Source organism: Suricata suricatta, chromosome 6 (genome assembly GCF_006229205.1).
Source record: "Suricata suricatta isolate VVHF042 chromosome 6, meerkat_22Aug2017_6uvM2_HiC, whole genome shotgun sequence".
NCBI lineage: Eukaryota > Metazoa > Chordata > Mammalia > Carnivora > Herpestidae > Suricata > Suricata suricatta.
The window spans coordinates 62,675,881-62,690,520 of NC_043705.1; the positions used below are offsets into that span (position 1 = coordinate 62,675,881).

Below are 14,640 nucleotides of genomic sequence, written 5' to 3' on the forward strand. Positions count from 1 at the left end.
CAGAGGGCTGAGAAGCCTTGCAGTAGTAAGATGTTGGTCTTAATAGACTATCCATATGTAGGCTATAAACTCATTCTAATTTTAACAGACGTATTCAATAGAACATATTTCTAAACGGAAGAACATAAACAATTGCTGTTAGCCTCATTGAGTTTAATGCCAGGTACTTTCAACAGTCTTTCTTTATGTCCTTTTTAGCTTATACTGCAAAAGGAGCTTCATGTAGTCTATGCTTTATCACATGTATGTGGGCAGGACCGAACACTACTGGCTAGCATCCTACTAAGGATTTTTCTTCATGAAAAGCTTGAATCGCTGTTGCTATGTACACTAAATGACAGAGAAATAAGCATGGAAGGTAAAGTATGGATGTTTTGGTGTGATATTTTAAAAAGAAATCTTTAAAATTCTTGGGCTGGCTAACATTTGGGTGTGGGGGGGGCAGTCAGTAGTTCAGACAAGTTTCTGCCATGGTAAACTATTAGAAGCCATAAGGAGACTTTCCCTATTCATGGCACATAGCACCTGATTGTAAGAATAGTTTGGTATATTTACTGTGTTCTCTTGTTTATATTTTACTTACTAACCCATTGCACAAAAGGTGGGTGATGGCTGCATTTTATCTGTACCAATGTAGCTGGATCCACAGTGCTTTGTGTTAGCTTCCATATTTGTCACAACCCCTTTCCAGCTAGCACTGTGGCTCAGTAGTAGTGGTTGCTTCTAGGTTCCTCAATAAATTGTACAAGCAATCTGTTTCCTCCCAATCATAGAAATTGTAAAAACATACAGATCTGTGAAAGATAAAATGATGGTCCATATGTTACACTGAGGTTGTCATTTTTGTCAGTGTTTGTATTTTTAGGTCATTAGTAGCCATATTTTAGGCTAATGATTTATACTGGGATTCTGTGGGGTTCTTTTTCATTTTCTGCATTAAAAAATCAAAGTATAATGGACAGATCTGCTATCTTCTTAGTTTCAGGTATATATGATAGAGATTTAATATTTTTATACACTACAGAATGATCCAAATGATAGGTCTAGTTATTTATACCACATAATTATCATTTTATTTTGAAACTGATTCAGAATTTTCAAAGCATGGGCTCAGTGGATGGCAAAGCTGAATTCTGATCTGAATTTTGTCACTCACTGCCTCTCTGGTCTTACAAGTCATGGAACTATTTTAAGCCTTTTTTTCCTCTTAGGAATATGGCAGTGTGAACACCTTCTCCTATTGATGATCTAATGAAGTAATAAAGTCCTTTGAAGAGTTAAGTTTTAGAAATACAGAATCAATACTTGAATGCTGCATGCAAATAAGGATACATATATGGCTATACTGGTTGAGGAAAAGAATGAATTTAATTTCCAGTCTGGTTCACATTGGCACAATCCTTTACCAATAATTTTTTAATGTAAATATTTATGTAGATGAAGCCACTACTCTGTTTCGAGCCACCACACTTGCGAGCACCTTGATGGAGCAGTATATGAAAGCCACTGCCACACAGTTTGTCCATCATGCTTTGAAAGACTCTATTTTAAAGATCATGGAAAGCAAGCAGTCTTGCGAGGTATGAATTTCATGTTTTAAATATGTAGGCAAAGGGCATATTTGAGTAGGTAATGCTTTATAGCTAATTACATTTTAAGGAAAATATATTAACTTTTAAAATTATTCATCAGAGCACTTCCTACGCATTTTGTGATACATTTAGAAAACAGACTTAAAAAAGGTGTACTTTGAGATTAAAAATCTCACATTGCACCAGAAAGTACTTTCTCATTTTTCCTACTGTACTAATGATAAAGAATATGCTCCTTTCAGAGTGTGTACATAACAGAAACTGACGTTTTATAACGTGGTCAAGGTCTGTGAAGCATTTCATAATAACAGTGAGGGGTGTCCTTGAAGGTTTTTGGGAGGGAAAGAAGTACAATATAATCCATTCAAAAGCAGATAAAAACATCCTCTTAGGATTAATTATTAAGCCTTCAGTGCATATTCATAATAAACCATTAAGATAAAGAATGGAATCTCACATGGCTCTTCTCTCATTTTATTTTTAAGGCACAACAACTATACAAGGAAGATATTGAATAGATTTTTTAAATCTGATACAAAGTTAATAGGAGTTGCTTTTGATAATGTACACTGGGACCTGTCAAATGTTAATTCTGCCCCAAGTTGCCAGTTTTTACTACTTAACCTAAAGGGAAGAAATTGAATCCAGGCTAGGGCATTTAGACTTAAATAGATAAATCTAGGCCATTGATTCTAGATCAGAAGGCTTAGAGAAAGGTTCATTATTCTGCCTACAGCATTCAGAAAATCCTTTTTTTCCCAAAAAAATAAAATTAAAATAGATTATATATGGTGATCATTCTTAAATAATCTGGTATATTTGTGAATATGTGGCCACTAAAGCTGGGGTTTGGTCTTCTAGTGGAGAGTTTTTTTTTTTTTTTTTTAAAAGTCTAATTCAGTATGTGTGTGACTGTAAAAATCTACGGTAAAGTGTGATGAATGACTAAGAGAGAACTTTGACACTGGTATTAATCCCAGAACAACTGAAAAGTACTGAATAATCACTGCTATTTTTCAGTTGAGTAATTGGAAATTAATATTAAATGAGTTCCAAAGAGCAAATTGCTTAAAAGTTCTCATTTATTCTCACCTCCCAAGACTAAAACAGACTGAAAAAAATGGAAAAACAGAATCTTAAATACAACTGTTTGATTACCTTGATTCATTTGTATTTATCATTGGCAAGATGCATTTATATTGATTTATTCCTTCTCTTAGTTAAGTCCATCAAAGTTAGAAAAAAATGAAGATGTGAACACTAATTTAGCACACCTATTGAACATACTTTCAGAGCTTGTGGAGAAAATATTTATGGCTTCAGAAATACTTCCACCGTAAGTGGTGAAATTTTAATTTGATAAGAAATTGGGTATCTGCATTTTGAAAAATGTGTATTTCTAAAATGTGTACGCTTTTCCACTGTCCTGTTTTTACTCTGAAAAAGTTAGGGTTTTTCATCTTTAAAAGTGAATTGTGTTTAAGGCCAAAGAGTGACTTGAAGAAACCATAGTGGTGAAATATTTACATTAAAAACAAAATCATGTTTTTGTCTGGTTTCTACAGTAACTTGGGTAATGAAGAGACAATAGTCTCAAATTTAAGGGAATCATATATATCTTGGTTAGATGTGCACCAGATAATTAATATCTGCTTAACAGCTCCTAGTATAAGTGAACTCACTTATTCAGGTAGGACTTAAGTCAAAAGCTGTCTTCCCGGAATCTAAATTTAGTATTTCCTATGTATCCTGTACTTTATTTCATCTTTTTCATTAATGCAGAAATATTCTAAAAATGGTAAGATTTCTTCCAAAATAAAAGTAGAGAACTAGCTAAATGAATTGATGATGAAAACTTGTTTTCCTTATCCCTTGCTAAATGCGTCCTTGATTACTTGGAGCAGAGTGCTTTTTGGGGTGGGGGGAGGGGAGGCAAGTTGCATTAAAACATGTATTTGGTAAATGAAGCTTTTGGCTGCAATGAGATCGGCATCTTCCCCTGCTTTATGTGTTGAGATGATTGTGTTGTTTTGGCAGGACACTGAGGTATATTTATGGGTGTTTACAGAAATCTGTCCAACACAAGTGGCCTACAAATACCACCATGAGAACAAGAGTTGTTAGGTAAGGCTCATCAATTCATTCATTCTATCATGTATAGTGTGCATGGATAGTCAAGCGGGTAATCATGAAACTTGAAGACTAACAGTATTCAGGACTTTTTCCTTTTATGTCAGAGTCTTGTTGAGTATTTTCTGAGTTCAGATGGCTATGAAACTTTAATAAGTTAACTGTGGGTGTTCCTGGAAGTTACTAAGAGCTCTTTAGCTACCTTAATACATTTTCTAAAAACCTGAGCACTCACAGAGAATCAGTTTAAAAGTTATGTAACCAACAAAACCTGTAGCTAACTTTACATAGGACTCTTCATGTGCATGACAGACTTCTATATGCATATATGCATACACACAGATAGAGAGAAACAAAGGGGAGGAGGGAAGGAGTGAAACAGATTGATGAGCTAAGAAGGAAGAACAGTATTTGAACCACTGGGATACTGACTGGTTGGTTTGTAACAGTCTGTGACTGAGCTAATCTCCAGTCTAGCTCTGAAGCTGTGTTTCTGTGTCCCTATTGTGCAGTAAGTAGGAATTGCTTTGGCAAGTCACAGAATGCTGTACCGTAACCAAAGGTACTTCATGATCATTTTTTTAACTTACTTTTCCAATGCGGAAGCACCTCTATAAGAGGTTAAAATTGTTTGCTGAAGGTCATGTAGCACTGAGGCAGAACTAAAGGCCAAGCTTCTAAGATGCAGTCAAATCTCTAACACTATTCTAAGCTTTTGTTAAGTCCCCCTAGCCTGCTGAAGACAACTGGAAATTCAGTGCAAAAGCATCAGAGACTCTAGCAGTCTAATAGTAAGATATTATGGAGAATATATACTGTCATGTTATATCTCATTAAAAACAGCCAGCCACTGAAGACACTGATAATATACAGGTAGTTTTGAAAAAATGTGTGTTAAAGAGGGTTCTACTCTTTGGAATGATAGGACATCTGTATTAAAGAACTGTAGATTCTGTGTCTTGGCTTTAGTAGTGAAGGAGACAGAAAAGAATTACAAGCATGTTTCAGCACACTTACCTGTGTGATGTAGAATAAAGCTTTTGTAAACTCAGTTTCAAATTAGTATAATTGTTAAGCAAACACAGCAGGGAATTCTGTCATGTGAATTGTTTGACACTACCGGGTTTTTAAGGGGCATTTATGCCCACGGTGATTTCTGACCCGACTAGTAAGCTTTTAAATATATGTGTAGGTACCTAGTATTCCTTTTTAAATTTAAATCACTTCTAAAAATTCACATTAAGTGGATTTGCATACTGAAATTCTTTTATGATTAAATATTGGTAGGTTATGTTTCAAAGTCTTAAGTATTAAAATGTTTTCAAGCAGAATTTATGCAAGACTCTTCATAAATTAGTTTAAAAGAGGTATTTAAAGAGCTGATAATTGTGTATTACAATTACAGTAAATGGTATCTAAGAAATAACAACCATTTTCTGAGAGTCTAGAAACAGGTCAACTTGTCATGCTCTTGGAACGTAAATGCTGAGGCGCTGGTTTCCCTCCCCTCTGTGTAACGGAGGTCTTTTTCTTTATGACCATAAAAGCTTTTCAACATTCAGTGCTACACATGATCACTTATCAGGAAGTCATCTTTCCCCACTACAACAGGCTCTTATTTTTATGATTCACTAACAAAATCGGAAGAATCAACTTGATTTATATAACACATTGGACTAGTCTATAGAAAGAAAGAAAACAAGGAAGGAAGAAGAAAGGAAAAGAGAGAATGGAAGTTGTAGAACTATACAGGACTATCTGTAAAAGGCTTATTTGCACACCTATAGTATTTGAGAAATTCTTAGTGTTCCTAATACTACTGTTTCCTTAAAGCAAGTATAAAATGCACTACTAGCTTGGAATAGATAAAGAGTAGCCAAGACCATAAATGTTACAGATAAAATCTCATTCTTCTCAAAATACACTGGAAATTCCAAGATTGGGAAAAGCGAATAGTAGAAGCAGCAGAGATATACGTTCTTAGAGTGAGATACTTTAGCTTAAGATACCTCACTAAAGCGGTGTTTGGCCTTCCTTATAACTCTCATGGTTCTACAGTATTAAAACTTTTGTTTATTATTTGTATGTAACATGTACAGTTTTCTAACAAAGAAAATTTCCCTCCCATTCAGTGGTTTTGTTTTTCTCCGACTTATCTGTCCTGCCATCCTGAATCCACGGATGTTTAATATCATCTCAGGTAATCAGCTTTTGATAACATTTTATCTTTAACATCTGATTTTATCTTTTTACTTTTTATCTCATTTTATCTTTGACCTCTAATTTTTTATTATCCAGTTCTAAAAGTTTACATGAAACATTCCACAGTGCCCTTTACTTCTTCCTTCCTTTTGCTACTTCACCTTCTCTACTTTTACTTTTCTTTCCATCTAGTATCCGAAGGCTGAAGGGGCATGATTAGACACACAGCAGTCTTTCCCCATCCCTACCTGTGTCTCAAAGTCACATTATGAGGACTTTTTCCAGTCTGCACTTAGCTTTTTCAGAGTGGGAAGAGCTTTCCTTGTGCTTTTAGTCCATACTTGACTCTAACATTACTACTGCATTAAAATGACAGCTCCAAGTGCAGTAGTGCCCTGTGAAGGAGTTTGTCACCAGTTAGATCATGTTAATTGGCCAGTTTAAACTCCCAACAAACCAGATTGGGTTTTGGTAATTTCCCAGATGTCTATTATAGAAGGACCTCGAGATGCTGTGGTCTTCTTTGGAAGAAAGGGGAACGGTGATACTTGGGACTACAAATAGAATTATTATTAACAGAAGGAACCAGAACCATTTTTATTTTAAAAATTTGAAGCTTAAAGTTGTTTTTAAACATATTTTAATTTTTACCTTATTATTATAGTCCTCATCAGTACCTTCTTTTGCTACTAAAATGATTCAATCTAGGGGTGGCTCAGTCAGCTAAGTGTCCGACTTCAGCTCAGGTCATGATCCCACATTTCAGGGGTTCAAGCCCCACCTCAGGCTCTGTCTGACAGCTCAGAGCCTGGAGCCTGTCTTCACATTCTGTGTCTCCCTCTCAAAAATAAAACATTAAATCTCTGGTTCTGTTGGCCTCCCAGCCACCACTAACTTAGGGGTTCACAAGCTTAAGATAAAAAGAGTATAATCTAAAATTAGGCAGATAGATCATTAAATAATCATGTTTCAGGGCTTATATGTAATAGCTATCGTTTTCATTTGCACCTCCTATGTACATTCTATAGGGAAAGGTTTGCTGACTAACCTTTTTTATGGAATTGCACAGACTGCTACCCTGAGTGGGTTGAAATTAGTTTTGTGAACTGTCATGAAGGGTTTGTGGAGTGATCCTTCTTTAGCAATAAAGGTAAAGCAGGCTTTGAGGCGTTCTGAAATACTAACCAGTTGAGAATGCCGAGTCTTGCAGCAACAACCTTTTCCACAAACTATACATATTGACCAGTTTGTTTAGTTTTTTTGAATTATACAGGTCATGTAATTTCCAAAAAAGATTACACTCTAAATAGAAGAATGTTAGTGTTTTTAACAGTAAAGAAATATTAAAGTGCCAAATGTATAATGCTTTACCTGAAAATGCCTTTGGAGTCGGTGTCATTACCTGTGCCCAATTCTCTCTCCTAGATTCCCCATCTCCTATTGCTGCAAGAACACTGATATTAGTGGCTAAATCTGTGCAGAACTTAGCAAATCTTGTGGAATTTGGAGCGAAGGTAAAAACTCTTTGTGCTTTAAAATGCCACTTACAAATGAAACTGACGGGATCAAATGATAAAATATGGATAGTTTAAGTAGATTTTCAATAGTGGCTATTTTATAAAGAAAATCTCTAAGTATATTTTAAAATGTACCCTAATCCATTTTATTACTTCACAATAAACATTTACTCTAAATAACTTGGACAAAATTTTAAAACACCATATATGATCCCACTTCCTAAGGACTGTTAATATTTGGTGATCATCTCTGGTGCCTGGTTTTGTCAGTATTTAACAAACTACTTGCTATACAACTACTTTATTATTCTTAATGATTATTATATTACGTAGCTGTTTAAATACTATCCTGATTTTTATTTGGCTTCCAACTTGTCACTGTTATAAATACTGTTATAACACATCCATACATAACTTCCTTTCATAATTGTGCAGTTATTTCCATTAACTTTGGAGTAAAATTCCTAGGTAAGACTTGTTCTTCAGGTCCTTGCCAAAACTCAGTGACTACTTAAACAGGCTTAAGATTTTAGTACGAGAGCAGTTTGTAGTATGGCTTAGCATTTGAATTTATCTCAATCCTGAAGCAAGCTGTGAGCAGTATGTATTCCTGTTGCAATCTTTAGCACATTTTAATTATATTCTCTGCTAGATTCTAACCTCTGGGTTGGACCCATGTTTATCTTGCCAATTGGCAAATAAGAGTTTCTCAGTAATTCTATTTGAATTAGATGACCCTTGACAGCAGGTTCACACTGCACAGGTCCACTTATTCATGGCTTTTACAACACTCTAAATATATTTTCTTTTCCCCAGCTTACTTTACTGTAATAATACATAATAGAATATATATAAATGTGTTAACTTACTATGCTATCAGTCAAGTTTTCAGAGGGTCGCTGCTCTGTGTTTTCATCTTTTACTCTTCCATTAAAAATATTACAGTTCCACAGTATAGTTACTTGCTATTAGTAGGAAAAAGATTTATATGGTTAAATTAATTCTTGTGAACATGTATTGCGACCGATGGGCATAATGAGATTTACAAGAATTCTTGCTACATGTATGGTGGTTATCAGTGTTTGTTTTTGATGCACATAGTAAGCTTTTTGTTTTTATATTTTTAGGAGCCTTATATGGAAGGTGTCAATCCATTTATCAAAAGTAATAAACATCGTATGATCATGTTTTTGGATGAACTTGGGGTATGTGTATAATTTTTGAAGTTACTTTAAGACATAATTAATGTAGCTGAGAGTTAATGCATTTAAGTAATAGCTTAGATAAATGAAAGCTGCCTATTTGGTCTGCTTTCCTAAACAAATTGATTATAACCATTTATTCTTACACTAAATGGTTTATATCAAGTATTCACTATTGTGGCTTTTGTACTTCTAGTTCTCTCTTGATTTTTATTCTCATTTTAGCTGTTCAGTCTCCTTACTGTGATAGTCTGTGGTTGCATTTACTTAGCTCGTGTATGGAATTTGAAATACGACAGATGACCCAGATCTGACCAGTGAGTTTTCTTGTGGCTTTGCTAGGAATAAAATACATGGATTTAGTGTTACACTTCATTCAGTGGGACTACCTATGTCTTATTTGGACCTTAAAACCAATAGGAAATTTCTAAGTATATGTGTGTATGTACACATACAATTTGTAAGATCCTGTATTTCTTAGTAGAATATTCTTGATCGTAGATTTTCAGACATTGTATCAATAAAAAACTAAAATACATTAGTAATTCAATTCATATATTAAAAAAAAACAGGTCAAAAAGGCGATTAGTTTAGCTAGGTGTTACGACATTAGAGAATGCTAGGGTAGGAGACTGAGGTGCCCACGTCCTGCCTTAAGGTATTCAAATGTAGTTAAAAACACAGCCACACCAGAATGTAATGAGAAGCAAGCAGCACTGCCCGAGGAGTTTGCAAACTCAGGTAAAAACAAGTATAAAAGAAGTTATTTACAGCAAAGGTCCATACTTAGGATAAAACTGAGAAATAACAGGGGCAAATGTCTATGTTTCTTATATATGAATTCAGGCAGGTTTTACAGATACAACTATTTCTAATTACCAAAGAAAACCACAGTTGGGTCAAAAGATTGAAAAATTGTTTAAGGAAGTATGAAAACTGTCCAGGGACGCCTGGGTTGCTGTCAGTTAAGTGGCTGCTTAACCTAGGCTCAGGTCATGATCCCACAGTTCGTAGGTTTGAGCCCCATGTCAGGCTCTGTTGACAGCTTGGAACCTGCTTCAGACTGTATTTCTTGTCTCACTCTCTCTCAAAAATAAACATTAAAACTGTCCAGTATTTAAAGCTAGCAGCTTTATCTTACGCTATATTCTTCAGATTAATGGTTAGGACTCCATTAATGTTCCGTAATCACACATGTCCCCTTCCTCATCACTTTCCTACTTAGGCCTCCCAGTGTAGCGTTTCTGAGTGGTTCGAATTCCCAGTATTCCAATACTCTTCCATTCCTTTACCATCTGGACAAATCAAATTCATCTTTCCAAGATTTACCTCAAATATCTCCTGCAGAAGGGCTCTGACGAGCACCAAACCTGAATTAAGTACCTTTTGTTGTGCTTCCTAAGAATCCTCGGCACATCTTTGATATCTCCATGCTGCTGTGATCAGACCTGAGCTGAAATAATGAGAATGAGTCAGACACTTAACTGACTTAGTGACTTAGGGACCCCTGTAGTCTTTCATTTCTGTAATCCTTCATTCACTGCATGAATAAGTCCATTAACAAAAATGAAATACATTCCAGTGGTTTATACCACAGCAAAGTTTTGTAGTTTTTAGAAATGTACAGCAAGTATTATCACCATTAGGAGCTACCAGCAGTCTGAGCCCATGTTAAATTTTATTCTCAGGCTCAAACCAACATTGATTACTGAGTGCTAATAAAATACTAAGTTATTTAATGAACCTTACCTGAAGATAACGTAAGTAACAGTGATGGTTTCCACACATAACCAAGTGTTTGGGGCATAGTCCACAGATAATTACAAGCCTGACAGGTTCTCATTGTGCTTTCATAGTGTAACTCTTAAATATACTGATAAAGTCAAACAAACCATAGCTGAATAATGTTTAGTCTGAAAAAGAGTAGAGGCATTTTAAGTTTAGGCTGCATTTAATCCAGATTAGCTGTTACATTGTTTTTTGGGTTTTTTTTTTTCCTAAATACCAGATCCAAAAAACCCAAAACAAGACAATATTCTGCCATTATGTGGAAGAAAACCAGAACCTAGGTCACAGATTCTAGGTTTTCTCAGAATTAGCATTCAGTGTTACATGTCAGTAAGCCCTTAGAATATGAAGAGGAAATCTAAGATAATATGTTAAAAATTCTGGCTACGCAATTAGGATCTTTTCTGAAGTGACTACAAAGATTTGTATTTGTAATACAGTTTTATGATTCTCTTAAAGAATGTACCTGAACTTCCGGACACTACAGAGCATTCTAGAACTGACCTGTCTCGTGATTTAGCAGCACTGCATGAGATTTGTGTGGCCCATTCAGATGAACTGCGAACGCTCAGCAATGAACGGGGTGCACAGCAGGTAGGTTTTTGCCAGCCTTCATGAACAGTGAGGTTTGATTAGCACGTACGCACAGTGTCAGAAGGCTTAGAGGTAATTCACTGAATTCTGGTCAAAATTTTATTTTCAAGAATCTGAATCATAATTTCACAAAGATCTAGGCAAAGGAGTAGTGGACCCAGAGTAAAATTACGTATGAATTATCACTTCGGTGATGGGGGAAGATGGCAATGAGGCCGTTAGGTGGCATTTTCTTTGTTTCTCTCACATACGCAGTGCATGGCCAAGTGACTTGCAAGCTCCAGGTTCTGGAGTGTGGCCTTGGAAGATGCCATTTCTAATGAGCTCTTCCTGAGTACTGTCACTAGCCCGGCCGGCCATTTGGCAGGGACCCTGTAGAAGAGATTGAAGCATTGTGTTTTGGGACTCTGAGTTTTCTCCAAACCCTCAAGTTTCAGTAACACTCTGGCTCGTTAAAAGCTTTGGTAGGATGTGTGCCACTGGCCTCCTTACATGTCACATGGTACGTATACTGTCTACACTGGGGCAGTTTATTATGGCTTATTAAAAATAAAATTCCATTGGGCAATTTATTTAATTTTAGGCATAGTCCTTTTTCTTCCATGATCTCTAAGTATTCACTAGGCTGCAGGTTGAATGTCCTTATGTATATCTTAAGCTTTGTAAGCTGAGTATGTCATTTATAATGAGACATTTCTTTCCTGGTAAGATGTTCTATCCTAAGTAGGTATGAGTATGCCACACAAATGAATTTGTTTGCTTTGAAAGTGCACAGAAATTCTATCTGGACCAAAAATACTGAGCCAAGGACTAAATACAAATCTTTACAGTTTCATGCTTTGAGTAGAATGGTTAATATTTTTTTAATTCCTTTGAATTGATAAGGGCTTTTTACAAATCCAGATTTCCTGAACAAACTGTCATCTATTTACTAATCATTATCATACTGTTCTTTGTTCACTTAGCATGTACTGAAAAAGCTCCTGGCCATAACAGAACTGCTTCAACAAAAACAAAACCAGTATACAAAAACTAATGATGTCAGGTAGCAGCCTTTGCCCAAGTGCTCTGCTTGGATTCAGCACGCCCAACACGGTAATTCACATCAGTATAATGTCTCCTTTGCTCTTGCCAAAAAATAGCACACTTTTCCACATTCCGGTGATGTGTGAGCTATGCAAACAAAGTCCAAGAATCTGCTGGTGAGTAACTGTGCCAGCAGCTTTCTGTAAGCTATCTGTGCAGGATATTTGCACTTTTTCCACATATGGAATCAATCTTTACCAACTTCTGAGCCTTGGTGTACAGATCACCTTTCACACAACAAAATGCTATGACTGACTGTATCTTGAACTTGGAAAATGTATTTTCAATACATCCAATTGCCAAAGTTATTTGCTGTGTCTTGGAAAAAGAGAACTATGAAATCGACTGACAAGAAAAAGGATTCTGTTGACAACTGGATTGCTGACTGTTCTTACTGTAACTTCTTCCTGATTGGGAATACGACCGTTTGACTGTTCATTGACTATTTGTATTTACAGTTTCCAGAGTTTGCCATTATAATAGGAACAATCTTTGCTGTATACTTTTTTAAAATACTGTGCTATTTCTCTTGCTGGAACTGTTGAAAGAAAATATATAGAATGGATCTATTGCTCATCAGCTTTATTTTTTAAAACATACCACTTATTTTGTTGGAATTGTCAAAGACTGTATTTAGATCTCATGACGCTTTCCTTAAATGTTTACAACAGTAAATAGTTTGAATTCAATAAATATTATTGGTCATTGTACTGATCAATGCATGTTCCCTACTCATCCATTCTGTAGATTACCAAGTTATTTTGTGTTGAAAACACCTGGAATGCTTTTGTTGAAAGTATTCATTTCCCAACCTTTAAATAGCTCTCCATCTTTGAACTTCTCACTACTTGTTCTATCTGCTGCATATTTAGTTTGTATAGTTTTATTTGCTTTTGTGTATGTATTTTTGTGAAGTATTCACAAGGGTTAAGTTAAAATAAAACCAAGGGATATCTTGAATAATTGATTACTTATGTCTCTCCAGCTAAGCATTTCAGTGGATTATTTTCTTCCTCCCTTAGAGGCAGTTCAGATTTAGTGCCAGAGCACGGCCTAGCAAGAAAAAGCCATGTTTGTGTAGGAGAGAGTAGTAGTACATGGCAGAAAACCCTTTTCCACGGGGGGGGGGGGGGGAAAAAGCCTTCTGTGGGTGCAGGTGAGCAGTGATGTTTCTTGGTGTCAACTCAAGGCCCATTACTTTTCCATCACTCCTGCTTTACCACGACACTACCCCACCTGGGTTACAGGATAAGGGATAGGGATGAGTGACACCTCCAAAAAATATTTCAACAATATGCAAAGAGGTCCAAATTCTAGTACTAGGCAATTTAGTTCTCCACCATTAATCACATCGCCATCTTCAACCATACAGACCTACCCACTGAAATGCTTCTCCCTTTTCTGCCATGTTTATCTTTTAAGCTAGAATAGGAAATATATCATTTACCTTTGTAGACCTTGCAGTAACTAGTTGGGTCAATGATGAAATAAAGCCTCTAAAACTTTCAAAATGGGGCCAGGTAGGAGACTCTGCAGAGATTAATGTGGACCTTGCTCAGATGCCAAAGTTTACTGACCTAGAAGACAAACAAGGTAAATTACCAACACTGCAGTGCTATCTAGAGGCTAGCAGCACTGCTACGTAACTTGGAATACACTGGGAAATGGTCAACTTAAGCTGCTTCTACAGTGAGAAGAACTAAACTATAAAAACTTATTAGAAGAATATGCATATAGTAAATACTGCCCTCAAATGCTGAGAGGTAATTAAAATATACTCTAATGGGTGTACCTGGTGGCTCAGTCGGTTAAGTGTCCGACTTCGGTTCAGGTCATGATCTCACGGTTCATGGGTTTGAGCCCCGTGTCAGGTCTGTGCTGAGAGCTCAGAGCTTGCTTCACATTCTGTATCTCCCTCTCTCTCTCTCTCTGCCCACGCTATCTCTCTAAAACGTTAAAAATTTTTTTTTAAATATACTCTGATAGAAGGTGCAGCCTGGGATTCATGGACCCTCAAGACAGCTGTATATCCATAAAATTCAGATTGACAGGGTTATTGAGTTTCACAGAATTACTTCAACCAGTTTTCCAGAAAAAAATGGACAGCCCTAGTTTGGTTCCAATTTAGAAACACAACAGTAAGATCACAGTTAAATACCTGAACAAATACTATAACTATGCAACATTTATTAATATAGACAACCAGTATTCCGATTAGGCAGTTATATTCCCTATTTGCACCTTGGGAAATTGGCACAGTGGTCTGTACAGTTAGATTTAATATCAACTCCAATTTGAATTAAATTTCTTAAACATTTAATTTGAAAAATTCTTAGTAACTATTAACACCTATCTACTGATCGATAGCAACTTAGTATTTTTATCTAGACAACTATTCAGTACTGTATATTTACCAGGATGCCTGAGTGGCTCAGTTGATTAAATGTCCGGCTTCAGCTCAGGGCATGATCTTGCGGTTCACGAGTTCGAGCCCTTCAGCAGGCCCTGTGCTGACAGCTCAAGGCTCAG

At 36.0% G+C, this 14,640-nt stretch overlaps 1 protein-coding gene and 1 long non-coding RNA gene across 4 annotated transcripts in view; one reads left to right on the forward strand and one right to left on the reverse strand.

Annotated features, from left to right (window-relative positions):
* The window catches only part of RASA1 (RAS p21 protein activator 1), a 108,965-nt gene extending 96,010 nt beyond the window's left edge, over positions 1–12,955 (forward strand). The window contains exons 17-25 of the mRNA XM_029942561.1: positions 199–358; positions 1,438–1,580; positions 2,813–2,928; positions 3,630–3,716; positions 5,855–5,922; positions 7,350–7,438; positions 8,569–8,646; positions 10,891–11,025; positions 11,991–12,955. Coding sequence (XP_029798421.1) covers positions 199–358; positions 1,438–1,580; positions 2,813–2,928; positions 3,630–3,716; positions 5,855–5,922; positions 7,350–7,438; positions 8,569–8,646; positions 10,891–11,025; positions 11,991–12,074 — 960 coding nt within the window. The 3' untranslated portion in view covers positions 12,075–12,955. The remainder of the gene's footprint in view (positions 1–198; positions 359–1,437; positions 1,581–2,812; positions 2,929–3,629; positions 3,717–5,854; positions 5,923–7,349; positions 7,439–8,568; positions 8,647–10,890; positions 11,026–11,990) is intronic.
* LOC115294605 overlaps positions 1–14,566 on the reverse strand; it is a 31,659-nt gene extending 17,093 nt beyond the window's left edge. For all 3 annotated transcript variants that reach the window (XR_003909986.1, XR_003909988.1, XR_003909987.1), the window contains exons 1-4: positions 14,526–14,566; positions 13,559–13,688; positions 10,393–10,556; positions 10,027–10,096 (exon numbers count right to left, since the gene is read on the reverse strand). This is a non-coding gene — a long non-coding RNA (uncharacterized LOC115294605). The remainder of the gene's footprint in view (positions 1–10,026; positions 10,097–10,392; positions 10,557–13,558; positions 13,689–14,525) is intronic.
* Positions 14,567–14,640: the final 74 nt, after the last annotated feature.